This window comes from Echiichthys vipera (assembly GCF_963691815.1).
Source record: "Echiichthys vipera genome assembly, chromosome: 10".
Classification (NCBI taxonomy): Eukaryota; Metazoa; Chordata; class Actinopteri; order Perciformes; family Trachinidae; genus Echiichthys; species Echiichthys vipera.
This window is the reverse complement of record NC_139835.1, coordinates 1,672,011-1,692,724: the sequence shown is the minus strand read 5'-3', so window position 1 is coordinate 1,692,724 and position 20,714 is coordinate 1,672,011. Positions and strand designations below refer to the sequence as shown.

The following is a 20,714-nucleotide window of genomic DNA, read 5'->3' as shown; positions in this document are numbered from 1 at the left end:
ATGATCAATGATGAGTAGTGGCAATAGCAGCTACGATACAGCTACAAATTTTACAGTTTATTAAACTAGTGATAGTATATATGAGTAACAGTGATAATAGCAGCAGGAAGTGTCATGTAGGACCACGGCAGCAGGCACCACCACGATCAGCAGAGACCTGCGAGACGAGAAAGCACAAACAACTCCGGGGAAGAAGCTGAATTAGTAACATGCATTGATGATACATGAATGGTACAGACAGAGAGGAGAGAAGCTCAGAGTATCAGGAAAAGTATTATCCCCCAGCAGACTAGGCCTATAGCAGCATAATTAAGCAGAATAAAATCTTATCTTAAGTCCTAGCTGTAAGCTTTATCAAAAAGGAAAGTTTTAAGTTTACTCTTAAATAAGGGGACAGTGTCTGCCAGTTTGTTCCACAGGAGAGGAGCTTGGTAGCTGAAGGCTCTGCCTCCACTTCTACTTTTGGAGACTCTAGGAACGAGGAGTAGCCCTGCATTCTCCCAGATTCCTTACTGTGGTGCTGGAGGACAACACAACATCATCCAGAGTAACAATGTCTTTAGCTATTGAGTTTCGGAGGCCTTTGGGGCCAAGTACAATAACTTCAGTTTTGTCTGAGTTTAACATCAGAAAATTGCAGGTCATCCAGCTTTTTATTTCCTTAATGCACATTTGAAGTTTATCCAACTGATCGGTTTCTGATGGTTTGATCGACAAATATAATTGTGTATCATCAGCATAACAATGAAAATTTATGGAGTGCTTCCTTATAATATTTCCTGAGGGAAGCATATATAAGGTGAAAAGAATCGGTCCAAGGACAGAACCCTGTGGGACTCCGTGACTAACTTTAGTGTGCATGGAGGATTTGTCATTAACATGTTTTATCAGTCGCATATACCAAACCCAGACAAGTATGTCACCTGCTATACGGTACAAGCAGACGGTGACCGTAGTGGTTTCTGGGGCCTGCAATCTCAGTACGGTTTAGGACTGGGCGGATTATTTCGCGGTCTGTTTAGACTTGCATTTCCCTTGCTCAGGAAAGGATTCACCACCACTGCACATTTAAAGACGGCTGCTAAAAACATTGTTTCTGAACCAACGGGTACAAACTGTACTAGAATGCAGCTGAAGGTGAAAAGATGCATTATTATGACTTCACACCACTGTACCCAACTGTGATCTTCCACAATTTTGAGCCGCTGGAAAATTATTTTGGGTTAATAAAGTGCACTGTACAGCCTCCCAGAGGATTATACCACCCCGTGCTGCCATATCACTGCAACAGTAAGCTGATGTTTCCTCTGTGTCGCACATGTGCAGAAAGTGAAAACCAGGAACGCGAATGTAACCATTCTGCTGAGAGAGCTCTCTCAGGTGTCTGGGTGAGTGCTGAGTTACTAAAAAGGGTTATACTGTAGACAGGATAGATGAGTTATGGCATTTGGAGCACAAAAGTGGCAGCCTGTTTAAACTTGTTTTTTTATTGAAATTTTCATGGAACAATTACAGTGTCTGGGTTTACACACTTCTCAAAGCGATCATTTTCATATCAGTGTCCTCATTGTCCAGTGGTGATGGTGGTGTCCTCTTGCTGTGCTCTTTAATCTGTCCATTTTTCCCATTTTTCCTGAAATTGTGTCTCTTGTAAACAAAGTTTGTGTCATTTTTTCCATTACAAATATTTCTTGCACAGTGCTCGCCCACTGATCCACGGTCGGTGGTTCTGCTTTAAGCCACAGCCTTATTATTGCTTTCTTACTTGCAGATAGCAGAACTATAACAAGATTCTCTTACATGATATGGGTATCTTATATCCTATGATTTTTCTTAAACCCTGCCATATTTCATCCCAATATCTTATTATCTTTTGACAAGACCAGAAAATATGCGTATGGGCTGCATCCATGTGTCCACATAATCTCCAGCACAGTTGCTGTTTACATACAGCTCCCTTCCTAATGTTTGGAGATATAAAAAATCGGACCATATTTTTCCAGTTGAATTCTCTCCAGGTCCTGGAGCTAGTGGCTTTGCACTGTGTTTTACAAATAACATACCATTCCTCCTCAGTTATTTGTTCTTTCAACTCTTTTTCCCATTTTTCTTTGATGTAAAGAGAGGAAATCTTCCTGCATGACAACAAACCTCTGTATAAGGTTGAGATTACTTTACATTTTTCCCTTCATATACTTTCAAAAACACATCAATAACTTCATTATCAGTGTCAGTTTTTATCTCCTTCTCATAATAATCCCTTATATGTCGTTATCGATATTGTTCATGTTCATCTAGTCCAAATGTATCCCTTAACTTTTCAAAACTCTGCAGCTTCCCTCGTTCAACCATGTGTGGCGGTTGGCGATACCAGTGGAACCCTGTGGTCCCTACACAAATGAATACAGGCACAATGTACAATAATTTAACAACCTTTATTCGTAACAATAAAACAATTTCATTTATCAAGTTATGTCTAAAACATTTATATCCAGTGCACACTCTGCACCCGAGTCAAATCATGCACTGGAGCAATGGAATAGACAACCCCACCTGGCTCTAGTGCTCTCACCATTTGATAGGTTGTCCAGCTCCACACATCCTGGATCTTACGGCGCCCTCTAATGCCATGGTCCTGCAGGAAGACCCTTTGACCAAATTTCAGTGGCTCACTCCAAGTGGAGCCGACGTTAATGCTCTGCCACCCAGACACACACTTTCCCTGCTGTCAGCTCAGGGAGATGGCCCAGCAGGAAATCAACAGCAAATCAAATCAAATGAGGTTCTTGACCAAACATAAGAAAATGGGGGGACTCACCCGTTGACTGATGAGGGGTGGTGTTGTAATGAAACACCAAATGGGAAAGATACAGCAAGCCACATCTCTGAACAATATGGTCCCACTGCCGCATCGACTTCTAAAATAAAAGGCAGGGAAAAATTAGCAAAGGCCAAGATGGATGCATTTACTAGGCGCGCCTTTAATTCGGTAAAGCTCCCCTCACAGTCCGCCGACCATGCCTCTCCACACACAGCCTATAGCAGCATAATTAAGCAGAAGAAAATCTTATCGTAAGTCCTGGCTATAAGCTTTATCAAAAAGGAAAGTTTTAAGTTTACTCTTAAATATGGGGACAGTGTCTGCCTCCCGAATAACATTTGGGAGTTTGTTCCACAGGAGAGGAGCTTGGTAGCTGAAGGCTCTGCCTCCACTTCTACTTTTGGAGACTCTAGGAACGACGAGTAGCCCTGCATTCTCAGAGCGCAGAGATCTAGTCGGGTGATACGGTACTATGAGCTCTTTAAGATACGACGGAGCCTGACCAATAAGAGCTTTGTACGTAAGGAGAAGGATTTTAAATTCTATTCTAGATTTTACTCTTCTATTTGTTTTAGTCAGTACACGAGCTGCAGCATTTTGGACCAACTGGAGACTCTTAACAGACTTATTGGAGCAGCCTGATAATAAGGAGTTGCAATAGTCCAGCCTAGAAGTAACAAATGCATGGACTAGTTTTTCTGCATCTTTCTGAGACACAATGTTCCTAATTTTTGCAATATTACGCAGGTGAAAATATGCAGTCCTTGTCGTTAGTTTTATGTGAGAATCGAAGGACATATCCTTGTCAAAAATAACTCCCAGATTCCTTACTGTGGTGCTGGAGGACAACACAACATCATCCAGAGTAACAGAAGAGAACCATTCGGCTCAGGTGCTCCTCTATAGAGGAAGAGAAGACAATTATATCGTCCAAATACAACAGGAGAGTCTGACAGTGCTGTGCCCCGAACATTCGCTCCATGAGATGTTGGAATGTCCCAGGGGCATTACATAATCCAAAAGGCTCAAACAACCCAAATTGTGTGCAAAATGCAGTCTTTAACTTGTCTTTCTCGGCCACAGGTACCTGGTTATAACCACTAGCAAGATCCATTGTGGAAAACCACTTAGCTCCAGACAATGCATCCAAAGATTCCTCAAGGGGGAAAGCATCCTTCCTTGTTTTCTTTTTAAGCAGGCGATAATCAACACAGAGGCTGCCATCTTTCTTCTTCACCAAAACAATGGGTGAGGCATAGGGGCTACTGCTCTCCCTAATTACCTGGGTTTCTAGAAGCTGATGCATGTGTGCCTTTACCGCCTCATACTCAGAAGGGGGGATACGCCTGCACCGCTGCCGCACAGGTGTGTTGTCTACAAGAGGAATGTCATGACATATTAAAGTGGTACAACCAAGGTCACCTTCAAATGCAGAAAACACTGGTTCATGTTTTAATAACAAGGCTCTAACCTTATACTGCTCTGCCTCCGAGAGTACAGATAGATCAAGGTCCCTGATCTCCTTCTGGATTGAGCTTACCCCTGCAGTCTGCGACATTATGGTTGCAGTAACACATCCTTCCTCGCCCTCTACCTCACTCAGCCCTGGAGGAAGACTCACCACCTCTGCTGACACCAACAGGCCTATGGGACAGCGGGGCTTAAGGCTAACTGCAGTCACTCCCACATTAACTACTGGTATGTAGGCAGTGCCTCGAACAACACGTACCAGGGCAGAAGACACCAACAGGCCAGCAGGCTGACAATAGTCAGGACTCAATGGCTCGACCAAAATGGACCTCAGGGTACCAAACACAGCAGAACAGGTAGCAGCTACAAACCTAGTGGAGCCTGCAGGTATACAAACCAGCTTTCTACCCCTCAACCTGGCTAAACAGGGGCGTGAAGGAGAAGACTGAACCTCTGCTTGCTGACAGAACTGAAAAGCCGGCAGCCAGGGCCTGGATGGCTCCACCACCGCAGAGAGGTCAAACTGCTCAGGGCCACACTGACGGATGAGCCCCTGGTAACATCCCTTTATAATGCTCATGCCCAAGATGCCTGGCACTTCAGGGGGGGTTACTTGTGCAAGTGGATCCATAACCACCAAAACACCACGCCTGGGGATTAGACAGCCGAGCACCTCAACATGGTTGGTTCCAAATAACCCAAATATGGAATTTCCAACCCGTTAGCAGCTCTGAGCTCTAACCAGTGGCAGGACTTTAACTTATCCTGAAAATTGTGTCTGAAGAAGCTCTCTGAGATGGTGGAAGCCATGGACCCTGTATCAAGAATACAGTTAAGATTCACACCTACCAACTTAATGACTACCTGGGGAGAGGGAGCAATCAGACGTTCTTTTACTACAGCATCAATTACCTCTTTACATCATGAACAACTACACTACATACCTGTAGGATGCACACGGCACACACACACCACCCTGGCCCGATGCGTCAACCCGCAGGATACACCCTCGGACACTGCGGCGTGGCGGAGCTGGGAGCTGGTCGCGCTTGCTTCGGCAGAGGAAAGAGAAAGGGTATATAACCCCCCCGCAATGGCGGGTGAGGACACAGCTGCACTACAGGTGCCAGTACGGGGCGTGTCACACACCTGCCGCGATCGCCATGCCAGCTGTAATATAAACCGACTGAGGGACACCAGATAACTGAAATGCAAACAGAATATAAACCATCCGGTTACACATGGTACATATTGCTGTAATGCCTTTTAGGGCACCCCACAAAATTGTTGGGTCCACTTCCCCATTATCATTTTCCTCCCTGTATCTAATTATTTCCCCTTTTAATCCTTCAACTAACCCCTTATTGTTCAGTATACCTTCGTTAAGTCTCCATACAGTATTTTTCCTCTTGTTGTTCAGGATCCTGCCCTCCTTCACTTTGTATATATCTCCCTTATTCATTAGGCAATAGTCGATTCTGGAGTACATTGCATGGGGGGCCGAGTAGTGGGTATAGTCCTGTTGGACTGGATGGATTTCTCTCCAAATGTCTAATATATCCATTTATGACATCATCGTCTTCATATATTTGTTAACTTGTTTTTTGCTTCTCTTCGTACTTGTGTCTAACTCGTATTTCAGTCCCCCGCCACATATCAATGTCCCTTCCGCTTCCAAATTTATAAGACTTTATAAGATTTCTGAAAGAATGTTTTCCTACTTTCTGGGGGGGCATACACAATTAAATAGTGTCACCAGTTGGTTTTCTAGTTTACCTTTAATCATTTTTTATTTTATTATCTTCCCTCTTTATCGGCTACTTCCTTAATCAATTCAAACTTTATCTTGTCAGCTATCAGTATTGCTACACCTCTCTTACGATTTTGTAGCTGTAGCCTAACTTTTTAAACTTTTCGTGCTTCTCTCGCAGTAGGTGTGTCTCCTGTAAAAAAAAAAAATGTGCATCTTTTCTGAATTTAGCTAAAGCTTTACCTCTCTTTTTTGTATTATTCAGGCCATTGATATTCTACGACACCACCATTATATCATTATATTGCATTGTTTATGTCCATTGAAATGGCTCCTAATCCTTCCACTGTAGCCCACACTCAGCCCACATTTTCCTGCGAACAAAATATGAGGGATGATCTTTCGTGTGGAAAGGGCCCCCTCTAGGGATTTAGGGTAGACCTGAAATAGGACTTCCCATCCTACTAGATAAGTCCAACAGTCACTAGTCCTCCTTGTCGATTATTATGTATACATTAGAGAAGTCTTGTGCTTCTGGTGGAGGGGGGTGATTTGAAAAGTCCCCATTTTAGGTCCATTCCAGCAGAACCCATTTTGTTGTACTGAGAATAGTTAAAACTAAATCTGTCTAGCGCAGAGATAAATAAAAAACTCAACACACAAGTTAACTATAATTCAAATAGTCCCCCTGTCAATAACTTATGTAATATCAAAAATAAACTGGTCATCTGATCCGTTTAGCGTCTCTTTTTACTCACCCAACCGCCGTTGGAGTTTTAACTTAAAACCAGGGGACATTTAGTTCTTCTGTGTTCCCTGTGGACCCCCCCCCCCTTACACCCCCCTCTCTGTTTACCCTTTCTTGATCATCTTTTAAACTCTTGTAGACTTTCCCTCGCTCGACTCCGTGCATCCTGGCTTTCCTTCTGGGCGCTGGTCCCCCGGTTTATCCCTGGCTTCTCTGCAGCGCGCTGCCATGTAGAGGCTCTCAGATTACGCTCCTCCAGTGGGTGGCCGCCACCGCGACTCTCCGGGACCTTCATCCCCCTGTTCCTCATGTCCCTCGGTGCCTCTTCAGCCTTGTTAGAGATCCTGGGTCCCTCCGAGGTGTTTGGAAGCGGATCTTTCTGCTTTTTAGAGCCTTTTTAGAGCCTCCGTGGGGTAGTCGTGATCAAAAAACACACTCTCCCATCGACGTCTATTTTCTCTTTCCAGGCTTTAGACAGAATATTTTCTTTAGTCTCGTTTTTCCAAAATTTGACCATGGCGTTGCCCCCGGTGTTGGTTTCTTCCCGAGGCTTCTGTGTGCCCGCTGTATGTGCAGTTCAGTTCCCTCCGGTATCGCTAGCTCCCGGCGTAGCAGCCCCTCCACTAGCCCTGGCACAGATTTGTTGTCCTGTTTAGCCACGTTATAAATCCTTAGATTGCAGTGTCTTCCGTGTCCCTCCACTTCGGTCAACTTCTCTTGAAGCAATGGCTTCTTTCGCATCTATGTTCAACACAGTCTCACTCCCAACGCGTCAAAAACTGAAGATTGGTCAGGGCCTTTGGCGTTAGTTACGGACTAAAAAGGTCTCCTTAAACGTACAAACCCGACGCAGAGGGCTTTCAACTTATTCCAATGTAAGCCCGTCCGAGGCGATATTTGAAGCTTAGGACTATCCTTTAACGTCCATATCTGAAGTTTTGGGCTCTCCTTAAACGTCCATATTTGAAGCTCAGGGCAGTCTTTAAACGTATAAACCCGACGCAGGGGGCTTTTAACTCATTCCAATGTAAGCCCGTCCGCGCCGGTATTTGAAGCTCGAGGAGCGCTCCTCGGGGCGCTCATCGGGGCGCTCATCGGGGCGCTCATCGGAGCGCTCCTTAAACCTACAAACCCGACGCAGGGGGCTTTCAACTCATTCCAATGTAAGCAGCCTGTCCTCCACCCAAAAACGACCACATAGGTTGTTTGATCAAGGAGCTTATTACGACCCATAGGCACGTTTCGAGTTTAGCGGCTGGTACATAACTACAATAAACGGTGTGTTGGGTATGTCGTCATCGCCTACCCTTTAACCTTTGGCACCAATCAAAATGTGATGCGCCAGAAGGAGGCGTGGCATTCACGTTTCACTGAACGTCGTAGCATTGGTAAGTCAGTTTGTGTACTAATTTATGTGGTCATGTTGTGTTCTGTGCGTGAGCTATCACGGTAATTGTCTGCAAATCATGTGTAAGTAAGTTAGTTCAGTTTGACGTTTAAGTTACAACTCAGTTGGGAATGCCACGGAGGTCGTATGTTAACTATCAATAAGGCGCTAAGGTTAGCGCACATGCTAACACGCTTTTTATTTATGCTATCTTGACAAAAAAATGTGATTTTGTGTATTTGCGTCAGTATTAGGACATCTGTTAACTATTTATTTTGGTAATAAACAGGTGAAAATGCACTGTAAGAACTTAGAGAGCGCATTTTGATACTTAATCATTTCTCAAATACAGAGCCCTGATAGTTTTAATTAGTGTTTTTATTTAATTACGTTTTATTTCTCTTTTTATTCTTTTGATTATTTACTCTACATTTTGCTAAATTTTTATTTTTAGTGGCAATAAGTAACATTTATGGAAGTGCAACTAATCCTGCTTCATTTTTTTTATAATAAAAAAAACTCTCTTCATATATCACAAATCCAACGGTTCTTTTAAGAGCCATTTTCTTAATCCTTCTCCCTGTTACACTAATTTAATTTTCTGAGCTTTTGCTTTGTCATTTTGTCTCTTTGTCTTTACTTTGACTGTAGCCTTTGCTTGGTCTTCTGTTTGTTAGTTTCTTCTCTCTCTCTCTCTCTCTCTCTCTCTCTCTCTCTCTCTCTCTCTCTCTCTCTCTCTCTCTCTCTCTCTCTCTCTCTCATCTAAAATGGCATCTGGAAAAGAAAAGAAAACAAAGGGACTAAAGTTTCCAGAGTTACCTTGAGGAAGAGGGACAAGAATGGGAACATTATAGCTCAACACTTTAGGAAGAATCGATCTGGTCAGTAAAATATAATACAGTTCTACTGTTAATCACAAGTTGGTCAGCAGTAATGTTTCTTGCATTTTGTGTTTATAGTTAAACCGTGTGGCGCTAGGAAGCCCCCAGAAGTGGAGGAGTTGCTGACAGATGACATTCCTCAAGATATCCTAAGTCTTGGTACACATATTGACATCTGATAGCTTAAATAGCTTAAAGACGACCTTTATGTTTCCATTTAAAAATGTGAAATTTAGGCAACTGACTTAAGTAGTGGCAGTGATTTTTTTTTTAATGCACATGCAGTAACAAAGCCATTATGGAAATGACTTTTCTGTTTTTAAATACACTGTCCTTTACATCAATTTTTGTGTTTTATTATTTTAGATCAACATCTTCAGAGACTAAAGTGGAGGAGACACCCACAATGTCAGCATGGACAAGAAAACAGTTAATGTCTGAAAAAGAATTCAGAGCTGCAATGCCAGAGCTCTTGAATTCGAAATTGGGCGCAGAGACTGTAACTCCACATTGCTGTCAGCAATGTAAAACAGCTGATGCTGGTTGGTGTGTAGTCAGAAAAGGGTAGGCTTGACACAGTACCAGATTGTAAAATTTTTCTGAATTTTGATATTTTCTGGGGGGTTTTGTGTGTGTGGATATTTTTTTTACAGGCAGAGCAGAGATGATAACTGTGCTTGCCATGGGATGGAACAACAGGAAGACAGAGAGTCTGCACAAGACCCTGGCAAAAAGATTTTTCAAAGTAAGAAGTCTTTACTGCAAGTTAACATTTGTCATTTCATGGTTACTTTCTGTGGGCTTGAATACTGGCATCACAGGTTAAAGGAGTGACAACTTTGTTCAGCTCATGTCTTGTGACTGGTGTGGTGTGGAGGCATGGCAGAGCCATATGCCGGTTGGCTGCTGGCTTGCTGGATCGCTGTGTTTTTGTGCTGCATTGGCTACAAAAAATGAGCAGAACAATGGGCTTATGGTCCACTGACTCACTGCTACTGAGTTTAACAGTCCCTTCTCCTCACACCTTCCTCTGAAGAACATTCTCTCAACTAGCTGTGGCACACTTGACGGCCCCACTGGCGTGTGTTGTCATCATGACAACTCACAAAAATCACCATTAAGTGTTTTTGACATCAAATGACTGCAGCAAACAACTCAATGTCCTTTCTATCCAATTAGCATTCTTATATACGTATTGCATTCTTTCACCATAAAATAGCCTTTGTTATAACAAGGAAATAATTGTTTCATGAGGCACATAGTCTCTTTTGAGGACATACCTTTAAGAATATCCTCATAAATTTGCGCTTGAATGTTTTGCATGTTGTCATTTAGGTTTTTCAATCATGATTAGAGATACACTCACTGATATTGTCCCCTTTTTTTAAAATAACATTTTTTCTGATACTATGAAATACTTTTGGTGTATTAAATTCCACTAGATAGTTGTCCTACATCTTAAGCCCTTGTCACACATGCACTGCAAACCTGAAACTATCTGAACATTTCCTGGTACAGCTGTGTGTGTACACAAATATCGGATTCAGTCGGACCGGGCATCAAATGGAGTTTACCCTCCCAGCTTAATAGTGCAAAGACTGGGTAATTCCAGAGTGTGCACATGTGTGAATACAGCTGCACGCTCCCCTTGCCTAAACCAAACTAAGTAGTTACATTAAGTGTGAACACATCTAAGTGTGTGCTGCATGTGTGAAAGAGAAACTCGGGACTATCTCCGGACCTGATTCTCTGACATTATTCTGGGTTCAAATGTGAAAACATCTTTATTCTCTTATCTCTAATGCCCTATGTTAACATACCTTTTTACGGATCACACCATGACTTATCTATGTTTTTTGTTTTTTTAAACATTCTAAATGGACTAAACAGAGGGCAGAAATCGAAGGAGCTAATCTTGAGAGTCTCAAGCAGGAGCTCAACATCTCTCTGGAGGACACGGAGGAATGGGTGTGTGACGTCCAGCAGTGGGCAGCAACTGGTATGTGTTATGGTACATTTTGCTATATGTTTTACAATACTATTTTTTTATGGTCAATTTTGCTTGTTTCTGTTTTTCAAAAGAGACATGTAGCTCATAGTAGTAGTACTTGGGAGCTGGCCAGGTAAATTCCACTTGATGTACAGTCTGACTGGATCAAATATTTGTGTTTTCACATACTGATTGTCTAGATCATTTTATGTTTGCAGTGTATATGTGAAAGGGGCTTAAGTGTTTTACTTTTGTCCCATCTGTTCTCTTTTCCAAAACAGTGGTGAGTCTTCGCCTGAAGAGGCGACTTTTTGACCAGGTTATGCTGGTCAGGCCTATGGAAGAGGAAAAAGTTATAATTGTGAAGGAGATGGCCCAGCATTGCCAGTACCTGAGAAAGGCCTTGGACAAAGTATACAGCCTCCTTCGTCACACTCAAGAGAATATCACGAAACATAGTATGGTATGTAGTAGTACAGTCTCAGAGCTGGGCAGACAATCTGCATTTTAATGTTCATAAAGAGTTGCCTTATTTTCTATCTGATTACTATTATTTATTTTTTTTACATTTTATTTTAGCACCTCCCAGAGAGCTGAGAGAAAAGGGATACAGGGGGCTGCTCTGTTGTCTGCTGCACAAGCTGCACATTCTGCAGCAGAAACTGAGCGCAGTCACCAGCACTTACACCCATTTTGACACTGAACCCTCCTTTTTCATGTTGGAGGAAGACAATGGGGACGTTGAAGAGGACAGTGACCAGGAGGACAACAGCACTCCAGATATTTCAGAGGAAGAAATGTAAAGCCTTTGAGGCTGGGATTCAGTTGTGGACATAAGGCCGCAGGCTGTGTGCCTTTTACATATTCACAGCTGTGATGATGTTCAGCACAAAATCACTACCTCTCGTGTGATATTGCCTTTATACATCCTTTCTACAAAGCACCAGGCTGGAACTGGACTGTGGCTAAGCAACACATAACCATTTGTCTGTGCAATAGCTTGATACTTTGTGTAAGCTGGAAACTAACTGTTGTATAAAGTTTACATAACAGGTGACGAAAGATGTGCTCAGTTTTGGTCAGAGTGCTGTACTTGTTACTCGTGGAAGTTCAGTAAATGGCTGCATTTATATAGTGCCTAGTGCTGGACAGTTTGACCAATTATTTGTTTAAATATTTTAAAGATTCTGTAAGTTTTACAGTATATCACAGTGGGATGTGTTTTATTTTGCATGAGAGTGGCATATTCTAATGTGAGTACATAGAATATAAAAACATATCGTTTTGAAATGTAACATTATTCGTGTCACAAATTGTTGTGCCATGGTGTTCTGGTTCATCCAGTATACCGGTGTCTCATTCAAACATTACTGTTATTACAAACGAGGTTTTTTCATACATCTAACATGTCTGGAGATAATCTTTAAAAATATTGTATTTTGTATGTAATAACAACGTAGACATGAAGAATTAAGCCTCACAAATAAATGTCTTATCTATAGCTTTGTCTAGTGAATGTTTATGATATATTATTTATGAGTTATTACAAGCGAACAAATAGTTGGAAGGCACAGATGCATCGTTTTCTATTGTTGCTATGGTGGTTGCCACGCACGCTGCGGAAGCCGGAAGTGGCTATCGAGACGGAGCCAGTCCGCTGCATGCAAACCCTAATTTACTTAAAACTAATAAATATTGTTCAAACACCTAGCATCTGAACTGTTTCTTAACATAAAGACCATATATATGAAGAAAAAACGTGAGTTAGGCTATATTCAATATTTAAAGTATATGGCACATTATTTACTACCCTTTTTGCAACCCAGAAAACTGCATACCTATTTCAAGAATACATCTTTACTTTTTGTTGACCCAGATCATCTTTATGTAATCTAAATACTAATCCAGCTGTTCTAGATATATGATATATGTAATATATATATATATATATATATATATATATATATTTTTTTTTTTTTTTTTTTTTTTTTTTGTGAACCCATTTATTTACAAACCGGAAGAACTACAGAAAACTACAAGTATGGCAGATAGTAGTACTTAGCGTTATTGCGCGGCTCATTGGAGTTGTAGTTCTTTAATTAAGGTTGTATTTTTCATAGAATTGGAAGTTGTAAATGTTGAAATGAGAATACATTGAGGAGTTTAAGGGCATAGTTAACACATTGATGTAATCAGATTTTTAGAATCAAATTATTTCATAGGTGAAAATTAATTTGACCCATAATTGACAAAACCCAAAATTGTTGATTGTACTCATGTTATAGCTGGGGTCAAGAGCTCTCTATAACAGTTGGTCCCATTTCTGCATTTCTTTTTATTGCAGAATTATAAGCCCTCAAACAGGCCCTGAGGTCAAGGTTCAAAGTTCATTATTTCAAAACCGGAGCCATGTAGAATATTAATACTAACATATTATTACTCCCCAGGTCGAGACCTTTCCAATGATGCATTTGGTTTAGCTCTACAGCAAAGTTTGAATTTTTTCATGTCATGGACTGAGGTCATCCAAACCCTACATCCAGACAGCACTTTGAAGGCTCTACACATAAAAGTTTCTTTGTTTGTTTGTTTGTTTCATTCTTTGTTTGTTTCTTTGTTGACTGACATGAGTCACCTTCATATATCACAATATTCACTGTGTATATGTTATTATTAGCCAATGCAAGCATTAAGAATGATGTTTTATGTATGACGCACAAATGCCGCACTCGCGCGCGCGCGCACGCACACACACACACACACACACACACACAGACTCACTCAATCACTCACTCACTCACTCACTCACTCACTCACTCACTCACTCACTCACTCACTCACTCACTCACACACACACACACACACACACACACACACACACACACACACAACACACACACACACACACACACAGACAGTGCTTTATTTGATGATGTAGATCAAATATCCTCAGCAACATATTATTACATATATAGATTATATGATTTTCAAACCTGTGACAAGCTTCAGCTGCTTGATAACGTGCACATCATTAGAATCAGGTGTGTTGGACCAGGGAGAAACTTAAACATGCAGGACAGTGGCTCTCCAGGACTGAAATTTGGGGAAGTTAACAAGGACCAAGGCTGTTGCCTAGCACGGGAATTACATTCAAATGTCTATAGCCTGTTATCTATTATTTAGTATTTACCTTTTATTTATTTTTTGGTCTTTTTCCTTTTAATATGACAATATGATAATAAAAACCCATTCTGATTCGGATGTGGTTCAATATTAATTGAGGAAGACACATACGAAATACGATTTTATTTTAAATATAATCAGCCATATATTCTTAAAAATATAATATTAAATTATATTAATGAGCCACTTCATATTTTACAATCACTGGCTATAAAATGTCTCATCAACAGAGCTAGTGACGCTGACCGGCGGCAATTTGAGTTGGAATGCAGCCCATCCACGGAGGACAGCTCAAAATAGTATTCGAACACACCACGCTGAGCGGCGGCAATTTGAGTTGGAATGCAGCCCATCCACGGCGGACAGCTCATAATAGTATTCGAACACACCACTTCCGCCTTTAACACAAGCCAAACAAGCGCAACGGTGGCTGGGGGTAAAAACGTAGCCTTCCGTTATCCAAAACTGACAAAATAAAACTATATTTCTCAGATCCGAAAGAAATAATTATAATCGATGGCCATTGCATTAACCCATCGTATTGTGAAGTTATCAAGGACTCTTTATCAGGAGATTGTTGAAAAAAATGCTTCCGGGAGGCGGGTCCTCGGTTCTCCAATGGGACTGCAGGATGATTTAAAACCCATGTCAAGTCATAAACAAGGCCCAATTATTTACTTAGTAAAGGACAACAATTATGAGTCTAAGCTAAGTGATTCTACGATTAAAACGTTATCCCTCTCTGGCATCTTCTTACCTTATCCTTATGGGTGTTATTACACCAGCCAAGAATGAGCATTTCAGATGAATTGATAAGGTGCCTGTAGATCATGGTGATTGTGAATACATTTAAAAGTTTATTTTTAGCTGTGTGAACAGGATGTACTCTTCCTTTTGTCTGGGTATTGTCTTCAGTGTACAAATACATAATACATAGAAAGAAACCCAGGGGATGGAAAAATATTTCTGCTTTAAGAACAGGTAAGGGAATAAGCCAAAAAATAATTGTTTTACATCCACCTTTTTTCAGTAAATCATCCTATTTCTCATGTTTTTAAGATGGTGACTGAACACTAAATTTGCCAACAGTAAAAATAACACAAAATGTTTTTTTTTTTTGGGAAACTGCAACTACTACAATTCGCTCTTGAAAGGTTCTGAACGATCATAGAAATCAAGTGTATATGAAGGAACACAGCCAGTAACTGGTATATGTGATTTAAAAACATTTATTTTTGCAAAACATTTTCTTTCGGCTCCCAGGAGTTTTTCCATTTGTCCCCACTGTAAGACAGAAACACAGCAAGAAGTATTACTGTCAAATTGTTCATAATTTTTGAGAATATAACTGACACTGTACTATTTACAATGAGATATGGATTATACAGGTATGCATTCATTCTTTTTTGAAAATGAGCTTTTCAATATCATATTTAGACAGTGTATAAGAAAACTCCCCACAACTGTGTGAAAGGTACGGAGAAGGAATGGGGGCAACAGAACTGTTGAACCCTGAGCTGGCATTGGAGGTAGTCACAGAGACGCAACAGCACAGAGTCGACGTCTGTGTAAATGGGAAATTTGTATGGGGGAAAAAATTGTAAATTTAGGTTTAATTTGACTAAAGAATGTATTGCCAGTATGAATCTTTTTTTCTTCATGTTTTTGGCCAAGTTAAATCTTGCAGTTTTGTGCCGTTTTATGAGGAATGTTTTTTTCTTAGATTGCATTAGACACCAGGCCAAAACTGAGAAAATTGTGGCGTTCACTTTTATAAGGTGATACAATTTTGAATCATTTCACATTATAGTGATATTGCACAGGGGGTTTCTTGATTATGTTATATACTGTGAATTTATTTCAAGTCCAATGCACAATACTGCCCAAAACATTTGACTGCTATGTGACTTGCTTGACCCTGAGACTTTGCTGACCCTTATTAAACTGCAGTTAAAGTTGAAGACATTTTACTATTTTTATTAGTGGATTTTCCTCATCTACAGTAAAATAAACTTAAGAACATACACACCATCCAGAGCAAGGCAGCCACTGCACCAACACCTCGGCACGGTCCTTAAAAAAGAAAGAAAGATATAAGGAACAATAAGTGTGTGACACTTGATTAGAGCACAAAACAGTTTGCTGTACAAACTGAACATGTCAGTACCAAATGAAAGAGATATAATACCACTATGGAATCAATCAAGATTCATTATTCTGCATCAAATTGTGGAAGGACACAGTTAAAGACTGATGGGTAACCAGGTCTGCATTTTCATCCTAAGCCATGTTGTTCACATGTTAACAAAGAAAAAAAGACTTTGCTTTGCTATATGCAGAAATATGTTGCAAAGGCAGTATTTCAAAGGAGTCTTGAAAATATAGCATGCACTGTGTACATTACCGCTAAGAAGACTTTCATAAATCCTCTTAATTGTAATAAGGGCATTCCTGGCATCTTCTGTGTCCATTTCCCATGGACAGACACACTCGGCTGTAAACCCATCTGGAGCTCTGCTGGCAAGGAGGAGACAGAAAATTGGATACATAAATGGAAGTTCATAATACATAAAAAAATATATTTTATGCTTTAATACCTATACATATAAGCTATACATTGAGACTCAGAGTGAGGTCACTATAAACTGTTTTAGTAGCAATGTAAAAAACAAAAGACCTTGGTAACAAACACAGCTATTCCAATTCAGTGTGAGACAAGGGAAGCATCACATGCTTCAATATCTAAAAACACAGCTAACGCTACAAACTATCCAATTAAATTTTATTCATGGTATCTAATCATAACAGTAGTAGTCTCAGGACACTTTTCATAAAGAGCAGGTCAAAACCACACTATAAGATATCAAAGACCGTCAGATATGCATTAAGGAACAACTTCAGAATTCTAATCCTGCAATGTAAATGTTCATTTTCAGGATATTTTATCCAAAATTGATAGATAGCAATGTGTTTATATATACGCAATAACAGCAGGCTCTGATCTAGTAGTACATAACCCTGTTCACCAGTGACTTAGGGCGCACTCACACTGTCCTTCCGCACCGCGCCTCGGGCTTTAGGATACTTGTCCCCCCTCCCTCTCCCCCAGCGCCCCAGGCCCGTTTGTACTCACACTGCCTGGGCCTCGCGCAAATGCTTCACATGTCACATGCATTGATTGACGTCATCGCCATGCGTCTCTTTGTTTACAAATCTTTCCATAGACCTCTGAGTTTTTGTGCGTCTTGTCGACTGTTTTTGAATATTTTCATCGACCAAATCTGCAGTAAACACTCCACCTCCGCATCACACCACCGTGAACCTTTTGCCGCCATTGTTGTTGTTGTTAAATGTCCACGCATGGTCCGTCCTTCTATTTACTATGTCCGAACAGGCGCACATAAATGACGTCAGAACCGCCGTAGGCATCGTGCTTGGCTCGTACATGTTCAAACGGGCTCTACAAAAGCCCACCTCTCTCAGGCGGGCTGTGGACGGCCCACTGGCCGCAGTTATACCCGGAGCGGTTGCACTCACACTGGTCAAACGCACTAGGCTTTAGCCGAAAAACCAGTTTTGGCCCGGTGCGGAAGGACAGTGTGAGTGCGCCCTTAGGTGGAGTGAAAACAAGACAACAAGACAAGACAATTGGGAGTGGTACAGTAAATCGAGAATTCAGGATTGTCTTGCACAATAAAACAAAGATGAGTGTTAAATTGCTGCAAAAGCAAATAAGGTAAGAGAAATATAGCAATGTAAATGTAAAGATCAGCAATGAATTACTTATTATTTATGACAACTGTCTGAAAGAAAAAAAATAAACAACCAGTAAATTTGTTGCATCATACATTTTGTTGATGCTGCAGTTTTTTTTGTGTGTGTTTCCAATCGTGGCCAAATTTCTTCTTTTGATTTTCAAATTTTTTTTTGTAAGGCTGCTTGGCCCCGCACTGCTTACACATCTTGCTGGCCACACCAATCGTTTCCTTGCATGTGATGCATTGTTTTTGAGTAGGCATCTGGAGACAGAAACAGAAATAAGAAATGAGAACACTGCATGCTGTGTTACCAGTGAATAATAAATTAACACAATAAATACAGTGCTCTTACATGTTGGCCTTCAAAGAAAACTGCTACAGCATAATACTACTCAGGACCTGTGTCCCCAAATTAGTTTTTTTTCCAAGTCAATTTATAAAAACTGTATATGTGATAGTTTCTTGAGGGCTCTAGAAGGTAACAATAAATGCTTGTTATGAATTAAGAAATACCTATAGACCTTTTCAAAGATGTAAACTTAAACATTCCAAAACAGTCCTAGTTTATTTCCTGTTGCAGTGTATGTGAATGACACCAGCTGTCAGGAAGTAAACAAGGAACAAGGCTGTTGCCTAGCAATGGAATTCCGTTGAAAAGGTCTATTGAAAACAAAATACGTTAGGTGGTATATTAACAAATGCATTCTTCCTTAAAACATGCACAAATAGTCACAAACATAGTAAATGGGTCACATATTTGACGGTACACCTGTTTTGTCTGTCCTCTACCGTGTCTTATGTATTCCTGACTTTGCACCTGTACGTGTCTTTACGTAATCTAGGGTGTCTAAAAATATATTTTAATCTCAACTAGACAGCCTGATTAAAAGAAAAGATTAAATCTAAAATACATATCATTTTAGCTTACCATTTCATGTAACGTAAGACTAATTGGGAGCGTGTAAACTCATATAACGTTAAACACCTAAAACAATAACGATGAGCGATCTCTTTCAATTAATATTAGCTATTGTGAAAACGGATATTTATACAAATCATCATCAAAGTTTAATATCACGTTAGCGGTTGTCCGCGCTAGCTGACTAGCTTGCATAGTTAAATGAATGTTAACTGAGCTCTTGGGCGGCTGTGGCTTGGTGGCAGAGTGGGTCGTCCTCTGATCGAGAGATTGGTGGTTCGATCCCCATCTCCCCCCGGTCCACATGTCGAAGTGTCCTTGAGCAAGACACTGAACCCCAAATTGCTCCCCGTGCTGCGCATGGGTGTGTGAATGTGGTCTGAATGGTTAGATCAGATTAGATGGTATGTAGATGTCCACTGCCATCAGCGTGAATGTCTGTGTGAATGGGTGAATGTGACAAACACTGTGAAGCGCCTTGAGTAGTCAGATGACTAGAAAGGCGCTATATAAGTACAAGTCCATTTACCATTTAGCTCTTAAAACATTATACAGCCGATAATAATCTAGTTTCTATTACATTAATAGACGATGATGATTTACACATTTGATCGTTCTCAAATCGTTTTTAGCACTATTTATTACTAGCTACTTACCTTTAATAGTCCGTGTGTCAAGCGATGAAAAAAGATGTAATCAAATAGACCCACAATGCACCATGGACACGCGAAAAGAGGCATACGTCCTGCCTACGTTCAAACCCGACGCAGGGGGCTTTCAACTCATTTAAGGACTTCCATGAGCTTCAAATATGGACGTTTAAGGAGAGCCCAAAACTTCAGATATGGACGTTAAAGGATAGCCCTAAGCTTCAAATATCGCCTCGGACGGGCTTACATTGGAATTAGTTGAAAGCCCTCTGCGTCGGGTTTGTACGTTTAAGGAGACCTTTTTAGTCCGTAACTAACGCCAAAGGCCCTGACCAATCTTCAGTTTTTGACGCGTTGGGAGTGAGACTGTGTTGCTATGTTCCACTCTTCCAACTCTGAAATCCGTTCCTGTGCCTCAGTGATATCTTTTCGCTGCTGTTGTATTTCTGCGATATTTTATGCTATTCTGTGGTTCGTTTCCTCTATGAAGCTGGCAAATTCTTTTCTCACCTCCTCTTTAAATTCATCTTCATCGGGGTTTTGAGAGGATCTCCTTCATTTCCCTTTTGAGGTCTCATATTTCCTTTGTGATACTTGTAGGGCCTCAAGTACCGAGCGGAGTTGTTTAGGGTCAGGGCCGCCATTTTCACCGTCGGCTATCTCATCTTCAAAATCGTCTTCTTGGACTTTGAATGTCAGTGTCGTGTTATTGATGAGTTAGTTAAAAGTGGAGTTCTCTTACCGGGAAGTCCTCCGGTGTAGTGGCTGAGGCGGCAGCATTGGTTCTGCCGGTTAAGGATCCTGTGGAGCTCGTAGTTAGCACACCTGTGGGGATGGTTGCTGGCCCTGAGGTAAAGCCGTTCACGTTCATGCGGTTTGATCCCTCTTCGGCCGAATCATCTTCCAGATCAAGGCTGGACACCTGTGTTAGAGTCAGTTTTACCTATCTTGAATTAGAGGCCAAGGAGAAAACTCACCGGAGGGAGCGGGAGTTCCAGCTGAAGAAGCTGGAAGCTGATACTGCTATCCGCATGCGTCAGTTGGAGTCAGAAAAGGGGAGCGTAGTAGCTTTTCCGGTGCCCCCAGGTCCGCCTTCTTTTGATGTAGGTAAAAATATTTCTCTTGTGCCTGTGTTCTGTGAGTCAGAGGTGGAGTGT

At 41.1% G+C, this 20,714-nt stretch overlaps 1 protein-coding gene and 1 long non-coding RNA gene across 2 annotated transcripts in view; one reads left to right on the top strand and one right to left on the bottom strand.

The window, feature by feature from the left end:
* LOC310952836 overlaps positions 1-19,633 on the bottom strand; it is a 333,477-nt gene extending 313,844 nt beyond the window's left edge. Inside the window, exons 1-2 of the long non-coding RNA XR_014593378.1 lie at positions 19,564-19,633; positions 18,057-18,249 (exon numbers count right to left, since the gene is read on the bottom strand). This is a non-coding gene — a long non-coding RNA (uncharacterized lncRNA). The remainder of the gene's footprint in view (positions 1-18,056; positions 18,250-19,563) is intronic.
* LOC310953338 (uncharacterized protein) lies at positions 9,177-11,749 on the top strand. Its single transcript, XM_083922345.1, has 6 exons — positions 9,177-9,216; positions 9,424-9,603; positions 9,711-9,802; positions 10,948-11,056; positions 11,329-11,510; positions 11,627-11,749. The coding sequence occupies exons 2-6, from the start codon at positions 9,594-9,596 to the stop codon at positions 11,642-11,644; spliced, it is 411 nt and encodes a 136-aa protein (XP_083778471.1). The 5' UTR covers positions 9,177-9,216; positions 9,424-9,593; the 3' UTR covers positions 11,645-11,749.
* Positions 19,634-20,714: the final 1,081 nt, after the last annotated feature.